Source organism: Physella acuta, unplaced genomic scaffold, assembly GCF_028476545.2.
Source record: "Physella acuta isolate Inbredline_101_S28 unplaced genomic scaffold, ASM2847654v3 ptg001481l, whole genome shotgun sequence".
Lineage (NCBI taxonomy): Eukaryota > Metazoa > Mollusca > Gastropoda > Physidae > Physella > Physella acuta.
Genome location: NW_026732996.1, coordinates 165855 through 176842, shown reverse-complemented (window position 1 = coordinate 176842; position 10988 = coordinate 165855). Strand labels below are relative to the sequence as shown.

Genomic DNA, 10988 nt, shown 5'->3' with positions numbered 1-10988 from the left:
TAGTAAGGCAGGGTTGCCTGCTTTCACCATTCCTGTTCCTACTGGCCATAGACTGGGTTATGAAGATGTCAACAGAGAAAACGCGAAACGGCATACAGTGGACATTGTGGAGCCAGCTGGATGACCTGGACTTTGCTGACGACCTGGCCCTCCTTTCTCACACACAACAGCAAATGCAGGATAAAACCAACAGGGTTGCAAATTTTTCTACAAGCCTGGGTCTGAACATCCACAGAGGGAAAAGTAAAGTTCTCAAAGTCAATGCATCAAACAACAACCCTATAACACTGGCAGAAGAAGCCCTAGAAGAAGTGGATAGATTCACCTACCTTGGAAGTATTGTTGATAAGCAGGGTGGGACAGAAGCAGACATAAAAATAAGGACGGGTAAGGCAAGAGCAGTCTTCAACCAACTAAAAAATGTTTGGGGTTCGGGAGATTTAACCCTTAGAATAAAAATCCGGATCTTCAACACACTAGTAAAACCTGTTTTACTCTATGGAGCTGAGACATGGAGAATAACTGCTATAAATAAGAAGAAAATACAATCATTTATAAACGCATGTCTCAGAAAGATCCTGCGAATTCGCTGGCCTAAAACCATCAGAAATGATGTTCTATGGCAACGGACAAATCAACTGCCAGTGGAAGTAGAGATCCTCCAGAGAAAATGGAAATGGATTGGCCACACACTCAGGAAGCCTGTATCCAGCATAACAAGACAGGCCCTCACCTGGAATCCACAAGGCAGGAGGAAGAGAGGCAGACCAAGAAAGACCTGGAGACGTGACCTGGAAGAAGACACCAAGAAGATTGGATACACCTGGGGACAGTTGGAGAGACTAGCCCTGGACAGAGACGTCTGGAAAGCTCTTGTCAGCGGCCTATGTCCCAGTAGGGACGACAGGCAAACATGACATGACATGACCTTTTCCTTCATTCTTAGATAGCATTTAATATTTGTATAGTTTATAGTTTTCCTCCATCGCTTACTTCATAAGGGCGGTTAGGGTAGGAGGATTCTAAGCGATTCCTCTATTGTCCAGTAGGTTCTGTTTATCTTCAGGTGGGGGACATACCTGGGAGAGGGCGTTATTGTTAGAAGATAACGTTAGGACCCCCGCCTGCAGATAATCACTGCGACTGTTGGCTTTCTTGGTAATTTATTCCTCCATTGTTATTACCCATCATTGTGGTACACGGTTCGGTATGGGAACGGCCGAACATCTGGGTCTCCTTTTTGAGTTGGGGGAAAGGCTAGGCTATTCAGGCGAAGCTCTGGATGATTGGGCGCAGCATCAGATTAATGCAGAACATGAGCGTAAGACTAGTGAGGCCAAATTAGATATTGCGATCGCTGAACAAAGGGCGAAGATAGAACTAGATTTAGAAAGACTTAGACTAACGGAAAAGTCTAGAGCGGAAATAGAATTAGAAAAACTTAGGCTGGCCGATCAACAGAGTAGGGCTGAGTTAGAACTTGAAAAGCTTCGATTACAAGTACGCCTGGAGGAATCCAGGCATCAGGTAACAGTAACAGACAATAGGGACCGTGATAGTACGGGACTGGGAATATTGGGTAAGATCCCGAAATTTGAGGAAGGTAGGGACAATCTTGATTCGTTCATTTGCCGGTTTGAAACCATTGCTAGGTCAACTAATGTCCCTGAATCCCAATGGGGCACCCAACTCCTCGTGCTAATTGGAGGTAGGGGGCTGGATGCCTGCCAGAGTCTGACTGAACAAGAGATGAAGGAGTTTAAAATATTAAAACAGACTCTGCTAGAATATTATCACCTCACGGAAGATGCGTACCGCCAGAAGTTCCGTAATTTAAAACCTAGTAACTCGGATGATTTTAAAATATTCATCAACGAGATTAGTGTCACATTCAACAAGTGGTTTGAGGCCTCTGGTTTAGAACGAACTGCCGATAACCTACAGGAATTTTTCCTGGTGGACAAGGTTCTTTGTTCGGTTGATAGGGACTTGTTTAGTTATCTACAGGAACGTAAACCTCGCGACCTGCCAACGATAACAGATCTCTGCCAAAAATATCAGGCTGCTCACCCTGATAGACCAGTCGCGAATGACTCAACACCAATGACGCCCACTATTTTTACGGCCCAACCTTCACAATCGGGGAGAGGTAGAAGCTCATACAGGGATGAGGGCCTATATAATAGATCAGATAATAGATCCTCCTCGTTACCCAGGGGAAGTAACTGCTATCACTGTAATCAGTACTCTCATAAGGATTGCCCTTGTAGTAGCACGTCTTTTAACCAGAGACCGATAAGATGTTTCAAGTGTGGCCGAACGGGACACGTGAGCAGACAATGCAGGAACGGTGGTGGTGGGAATCATAACTTAAATGGCGACCGACGGTATGGTGTTGATACGCCGAGGGACAGAAGATGACTAGGTCTTGTATTTGATAGTGAACCTCCCACTAAATTATGTACTATCAAATGTAGAGTGGGGGATAGAATAGTTGATACATTGAGAGATACGGGTGCAAATATTTGTGGGGTTCGATGTAACTTCGTTGAACCACATGAATACACAGGACAATCATTGGAGGTTGAAGGTTTTGGTGGTGTAGCGAACACCTGGCCTGTGGCGATAATACATATCGATACCCCTTTCTATACAGGTAAGGTGAAAGCGGTGGTGTTTAAAAGGGCCCGTATGACCTAATCCTTGCTAACGGTCCAGGTATAGGTAATCCTTCAGAAAAATATATCTATGAGTGGTTAAAGACGCAGCGAATTACGCTGGCACAAACTAGGTCTCATACAAATAGAGAGAAGCCCTACGGGTAGAAGAATCGGATAATGTAAATAACATGTTGACGAGACAAGCATCGGACGAACAGGTCACATCGATATGGAATCCGGCGGTGTTCCAGAAGGAACAGAAAGATGACCCCAGCCTCGCGAAAATATTTAGATTAGCGAAAAAAAATTCAGTCACGTTATCAAAGTCTACGTCACATGCTTTTACGATAAAGAATAATTCGTTGGTCCGCGTGTACAGAGACAAGGACAGGGAGTATACACAGTTGGTCACACCCAGCAAATATAGACCTATCGTTCTAAAACAGGCACATGATCTTTCACTTGCCGGTCATATGGGGCGAAGAAAGACAAAGCTACGTATTCAGACAGCGTTTTATTGGCCAGGTATGGACAGGGATATAGCTAAATATGTACAGTCGTGCAAAGTTTGCGGGGAAAAGGGGAAAACACCACAACCAGCACCGTTACAAAAAACAGATCTAGCGTGTCGCCCATTTCAGAAAATTGCGATAGATATTATTGGTCCTCTGAGTCCTACGTCTGCAAGAGGCCACAGGTTCGTGCTGACCATAGTTGATCTAGCAACTAGATGGCCCGAAGCCTACCCTCTCAAATCCACAACTTCGAACGATATAATTAACTGTTTAATACAGTTCTTCTCTAGAACGGGTTTTCCCGAAGTGATATTGTCCGATAACGGGCCCCAGTTTGCCTCAGAACTAACTAATAAAATCTCCTGTTTGTTGGGTATCAAACAGGTTTTTGCAACCCCTTACCATCCTCAAAGCAATGGCATTTGCGAACGTCTCAATGGCACTATAAAGGCCATGTTAAGTAAACTACCCATAACTGATAGCTTTAATTGGGATTTAATTTTACCATGTTTGTTATTTGCATATAGGGAATTACCGCATACAGTCACCGGGTTTTCCCCATTTGAATTAGTATATGGCGCGAATCCTAGAGGACCCATGCAGCTAATGAAGTCCCTGCTATTGAATGAACAATTAGATAGTGACACAAAAATGTCTTATGAGAGAGTTATTGATCTACGTGAGCAAATAATTAGGACTTGTGAAACAGCTAAAATGTCATTAGATATTAATCAAGAAATATACAGAGCCAGAATCAATAATAGTCGGAGATTGAGGAAATTCAATGTGGGGGATTTAGTGAGGGTTTTACTACCCTCAAAAGACAATAAGATGCAGCTGGCTTGGCGGGGGCCTTTTAAGATTACTAGAAAAGTGACAGATGTAGACTATGAAGTCGATATAAATAACAAGCACCGTATTTTTCATGTGAACATTTTAAGTTTATTCGAGGTACGGCCAGATGAGCTGGAACTGTCTACCGTGACGCCTACAGTAAATTGCGCTATGATTAACAACACTGAAGATTGTGATGACAACGAGATTCACACAGTGTCATCTGGACAAGAGAGTTATAGGGATGTAAAATTAGGACATATGCCTGACGACATTAAAACCAGAATTTCACAACTTCTGCTCGACTTCTGCGACGTATTGTCTGCCATTCCTGGTAAAACGACTGCTATAGAACATGAAATCAATTTAACATCTGGGCGACCAATAAAGCTACAACCCTACAATATACCATTACACTATAGAGAACGGGTACAAGCCGAAATCAAAGATTTATTAAAATCCGGTATAAGTGAACCGTCGGACTCCTCATATGCTGCACCTATCGTTTTGGTGAAAAAGAAAAATGACGAGATCAGGTTGTGTGTTGATTATAGACAGTTGAATAAGGTAACAATACCGGACGCAGAGCCTATGCCAAACCAGGAAGAACTGTTTATCAAAATAGCGCAGGCAAAATTTTTTTCTAAGTTCGATTTATCTAAAGGTTACTGGCAGATCCCGATTAAAGAATCATCTAAGAAATTTACTGCTTTTGTGACACCTTTTGGTTTATATCATTGGAATTTTATGAGCTTTGGGCTTATTAATGCCCCGGCCACCTTTAATAGATTAATGAGACGGGTGTTAGTGAGTAATAATGATACAGTAGCTTATCTTGATGATATTTGCTTATTCTCTAAGAACTGGGATGAGCACATCACTGGTTTACAGGCGCTTTTCACAGCTTTAAAAAATAATGGTCTAACAGCAAGACCCAGTAAGGTTGAAATTGGCATGACAGAAATTCAATTCTTAGGTCACATGATTTCGTACCAAACTGTAAAACCTGTGGGCGAAACGTTAAAGCATATTCTAGACATAAAAATTCCTAAATCCCTAAAAGAAGTACGTAGTTTGATAGGACTGTGCAACTATTATAGGAAATTTATTCCTAATTTCGCCTCACTGGTACACCCAATCACAGAGTTAACTAGAAAGAAAGGAAGGTACAAGGGTATTGAGTGGACCAAGGAATGCGATGATACATTACATAGTATTAAAACGTTGTTTGCGGAGCAGCCAATTCTAAGGCTACCTGATCTAGGCAGACCTTTTCTTTTGGCTACGGATGCTTCTGCTTTTGGTATCGGTGCCTGCTTGATGCAGGAGGTAGATACCCATCTACACCCTGTTGTATACGTTAGCAGGAAGCTATCCGAGTAAAAAAAAAAATGCTACGATTGAGAAGGAATGTTTGGCGATCGTGTGTGCCATAACAAAGCTGTCTAAGTATCTCTCTGGCATACATTTTACTTTACTGACTGACCAGTCCCCATTGGTAGCATTAGAACGTAAAAAACTTCATAATGCTAAGTTGACTAGGTGAGCACTTATCTTACAAGATTACAAGTTTGACATTGTACATATTCCCAAAATGTTATTGCAGATGCGTTATCTAGGAACTGAGGATATTAGGGGTTGGGAGAGGGTCATTTAAAGGTTTACAATTAATGCTGTATTATGTAAATATATGATGTTTTAAGATGATGATATTGTTTGATTACATGTTTGCATTACAATAATTATTGTGTTTTAAATTTGAGATAAGTAGATGATGAATGTTAGTATAAAATTTTTTTTTGAAGGAAAAGGTACATTGTAAGTTAAGATGCATTCGAATTCTGACTTAGTGACTGAATATTGTTAGCTTGGTATGTTTGTTTATTCCTATTAGCGCCTGGCTGTCTCAAGTTGTACAAGCTACCATATTGACTCAAGAAGGAAGACAAGATTTGTCTCTGTCTATTGGTGTATATTATGTCCTAGCTAATAACATATTAAGGATATATTATTAGCCTTTATGGGAGAGGGGTATGTTAGGATTGTTACATATAAGTATTTACGTAGATTTAGAGTAGCGTCCCTTTTGTTTACATGTTTCCATTAACCTTCAATCTATAGTCTATTTTAGTATATTGAGATCAAAGAATGTAAATAAATAGTACACACACATTTTGTAGCATAGGAACGATTGGGAGGGAAGTGACATAGAGCGCAGAAAAACTTAGATGTTAGGCGGGGTATAAAAGGTGGGGTTAGGATTATTAGGGGGTCCATTCTCTTATAGGCATCCTAGGTTGTGTGATCTTACAAGCAATAAAAGTAACGGATTGTGAACGGACTTCGTGTTGGTTTCTTGTCGACCCTGTCCTCAACTCACAACAAGTATCAGATGTAGAAGATGAAGAATGGCAGCCATCAGTATCAGAGGTGAAGATGAAGAATGGCAGCCATCAGTATCAGATGTAGAAGATGAAGAATGGCAGCCATCAGTATCAAAGGTGAAAATGAAGAATGGCAGCCATCAGTATCAGATGTAGAAGATGAAGAATGGCAGCCATCAGTATCAAAGGTGAAAATGAAGAATGGCAGCCATCAGTATCAGATGTAGAAGATGAAGAATGGCAGCCATCAGTATCAGAGGTAGAAGATGAAGAATGGCAGCCATCACTATCAGAGGTGAAGATGAAGAATGGCAGCCATCAGTATCAGAGGTGAAGATGAAGAATGGCAGCCATCACTATCAGAGGTGAAGATGAAGAATGGCAGCCATCAGTATCAGAGGTAGAAGATGAAGAATGGCAGCCATCAGTATCAAAGGTGAAGATGAAGAATGGCAGCCATCAGTATCTGAGGTAGAAGATGAAGAATGGCAGCCATCAGTATCAGAGGTAGAAGATGAAGAATGGCAGCCATCATTACTTGAAGACAATGCTGGTTCAGTTTCAAGCAGCTCTGATGTCGAGGTCTACCCAATATACTGCATTTCAACTTTCAATAATGTGTCAACAGTTGGCACTCATAATGGTGCAAAGTGAAGAAAAAGAAATATTTTCAGGAAAGACAAAGTAACAGTACACTAGACTGAAGTGCAAATCCCAGGAAAAATATAAACAGCCGGACTCAAATTATTTATTCTGTACATGAATACAAAAAAATAATACAACCAAAATTTGACTGCATTAGCAGGGATGGTGGGAAAGCAAGAGGAGACACTGGCACTCAGCAGAATAACAATTTAGTTGTATGTCAATTCAGTTCTGCTTATGGAAGTTTTTGAAGGCAGAATTTTCTTTGAAGATATTCAGCAACCTTTTGGGTCATATTAACTTTCACAACAATAACAATAACAGTCCATCAGGCTCATGGTATATTTGCTTCCATTATGGTAGGTATTCCATACAAATTTAGAAGGGTGTTATGTTTCTGGAGAGATCATTACTAATTGGGCAACTGGTTGATTTTAGAGGTGGGAGTAGATGTATCCAATACATACCAAGCAATTCTGATAAGTATGGAATTAAAATATTTTGGGCATGTGACTCATGTAACACCACTAAAAGGGTGCCCATATTTTGTATAAAGTTCCCTGCCAGCAAAGGGAAATGTCCAGTTATTTTAATTTTATCTAACAACTGTGCCCTCTGAGGTGCGAATTATTAAAACGTGTTAATATTCTATTATTTTATTACTAAAGTCAACTTCAATCCTGTTCGATATTTTTGTTACTCAAATACCTCCAGATTGTTAATTTATAGTTAAACTTTGAAAATGTAATACTATGACTTAACCCACAATGAGTAAAAACAAATATTTAGAGGCTAGTTTATAAGTTATAAATATTTTTTCCATTCAAAATTGTGTACGGGTGTGTAAAACCCAGCTGCCAGGGACCGTATAAAAAAAATTCAAACCCTCATAAAAAAATTTTGTATGCATATTTTTAAAATTTACAACCTCTAATGTGTTCATCCCAACCACCTTATAGATGGGAATGAGGCCCAGAAAAATTTATAAAACGAGACTCGAGATATGAGCAAAAATATAGCGACTTCGGGTCGATTATACCCAGTCGCCGGGGAAAGGGTTTTAAAGTAATATGCACGTATTCGTTACTCTCATTTTCAAAGACATCTGTCGCGTAATTATATCATACTAGCGTACCCGTCCCCCGCGCGTTGCCGCGGGGATAGAAGTAAGTTTGACGAAATGTATTAGAAAGATTTCAGCAACGCTTTACCAATCATATGTTCTAAGACGCGTGACCGTCTTTTCTAAAAGTGAGTTATTTAAATGTAAACAATGCCTGCGCTTGGATCATAAATATCGGGACACGGGTTTACCTACACTACCGCATGAAAACATTGAATGTACATTAATCACTCCCCGAAATAATATGGTAGAACACACTTCGGTGACCGCCTATGTGTCAGAGACGTAGAGGGGCGCTCTCAGGGCCCCCACCCCCCGATTACACTACCGTATAGGCGCGGCTTACGACCCCTGGCTCCTTAAAACTAACAGGCGCCATCGTGCCAAATAGTATCCTGTTAATAATGATGCTGATTTCGTCATTCGCTAAAGTGACACAAATGAACAGGATTTTTTTCTTTAACACGTAAAAATAGTATTTGACGTGTTTTAAACATCAGTGTGACTGATCAATATGCTAGCGTTACTAATGGTCTATTATTAGATGTTCGATCTCAATTTCTGACTGGATTGTCTAATAATAGATGCTTATTGCATCATTCGCAAAGTGACGAAACTCTACAGTAGGCTCCTCATATTCAAAAAGTTATTTTTTCATCTTTGGCAAGGTGACGAAACTGTACAGAAGGATTTCCTCGCGTTACAAAGTTATTTTTAGAAGCCTGTTGTAGTTTTACTGCTGAATATAGTAGTACCCCTTACTCGCTATGCAGGACGCTCGATTAACGGATGCCAAGTGCCAACATTGTCGCTCTAAAACTCTGGGCGCCAAACCGTGTATTGACGAAAGTTGTACCCTATATGGCGCTGCCCATAAGAAACTTTAGTTTTCTTTTTCGCAGAAAAATTCTCGGGAGTATTCTCATCTACTCCCTAAAGTTTCATGGCATATACCGTGTATAGAGAGAAAAAAATCCCCCCCCCCCCCCCCCCGGCGCCGCCCTTGCAGTATTAAACAATATTTTTTTTGCAGAACCCTACCATTGAGTGATCTAATTATCTCCCCAAAGTTTCATGGTACACAGATGAATGGTGTGAAACCGAAATAGACTTTTATTTTTATATACCGTATATAGAGAAAAATCGGACCCTCCCGTGGCGCCGCCCTTGCGAAATTAAAAATGATTTTTTACAGAACCCTTCGTAGAGTTTTATAATGAACTCCCCAAAGTTTCATGCCTATCGCATGACTATCAGTAGGTCGTTAAGAACGATACTACCCCCACCCTCCTTTCCCCCAACCCCTACCCTACATCCCCCCCCCCCGTGAAAGCAGCCTCCCCTAAGTTTAAAATCGTTTCAAACTAAATTATCTGTCCCTAATAGCCGTCACTAAACCCGGCTCTACGAATGTAAACATTTAGTGTGAACCACAGCTCACCAGACCATGTAGGGGTGGGATAGTAGGGAGCGCGCTTACAGCTTGTTTTCTAGCGTCTCCCATAAGAGAATTATATATGTAGATGAGCATCTAGTAATATGCCCACCTTACTTTATAATACATTTGTGATAGATTAGAATCACTGACGAGAAGCCACATTGGTTGTTAACAGTAGTTTATTCACACCATGAGGAGAGAGAGAGAGGGCGGAAGTGACGAGACACTTATATACATAAACATGTAAGGGACATCACTCAAGATAACAATATAAATATAATACTAATACAGAAGAGTGAGTTCCCTTGACTTCACAAGTCTCACTATATTACATCCCTTTACCCTTAGTAAACACAACACATCTCTCAATAGAACAATTTACAGTATCCTAAAATCACCAATTATATTGTAACATGAACATTATGGTAGATTACATCCTTACAAACAATGCACAATATGTTACAACATAATTAAAATACAAACAATGATGTCAAAGTCCTTTTGACCTTTAAAATCATAGGTCTAACTTATTTGGGACTTTGATTGTCCTGTTTGACCTTCTCAGTGGCTTTTGATTTGGTGACTCAATATTCTGACCATTTGTATTCTCTATCTCAGGAGGTCTAGGATTTAAATCATTAACTCCAGAATTTACATTTTCTGACTCCAGACTACTTGGTTCACTCATATCAACAGAACAAACTGAGTTGGTGTGAACTGATCAGATTTGGTGGGATTGATAGATTCACACTTATTATCTGCACAAGTTATTTTTAACTGGTCTGCATGTCTACGGACAATAAGTCCATCATTTGTTTTTACTTTATAAGACACAGGTCCTGTACATTGAACAATTTGACCTGGTATCCATTTTTCCTTTCTCCCATAGTTTCTTAGATACACATTCTCATTAACACCAAATTCTCTTCAATGGATGTTTTGTCATGATTTACTTTTTGTGTATGTTGATGTTGGGAAACAGACCTTTGAACAGTTGGATGTAGTAGGTCAAGATGAGTTTTAATTTTCCTACCACATAGCAATTCGCATGGTGCAACATCTGTTGTTATATGAGGAGTTGTGCGGTATTTGGCTAATAACCTGTTTACTCTTTCATTGTCACATTTAGCTTCTTCTGTTTGGTATTTACTTTTGATGTTACCCTTTTAGTTTCTTTTAGTTTCTGTAAGTGCTAATGATGTTAGCAAAGTTGTTTGATGATCACATTCCTTCTTACTTAAAGCATTTGAAATTGCCATATCACCACAATCATTTATTAAGTTACTAGTACTTTGTTTAGGTAACTCTGACTGATAATGGACTGCATCTTCTCCATCTTTTATATTATCTTCACAAAGGTTTTTATTTCTTATTTAATATGGCCTTAAG

At 40.0% G+C, this 10988-nt stretch overlaps 1 protein-coding gene across 1 annotated transcript; it reads left to right on the top strand.

Moving 5' to 3' along the window:
* The first annotated feature begins 1209 nt into the window (after positions 1-1209).
* LOC131928302 (uncharacterized) lies at positions 1210-2421 on the top strand. Its single transcript, XM_059284289.1, has one exon. It carries the CDS (start codon positions 1210-1212, stop codon positions 2419-2421), a length of 1212 nt encoding a protein of 403 aa, XP_059140272.1.
* Positions 2422-10988: the final 8567 nt, after the last annotated feature.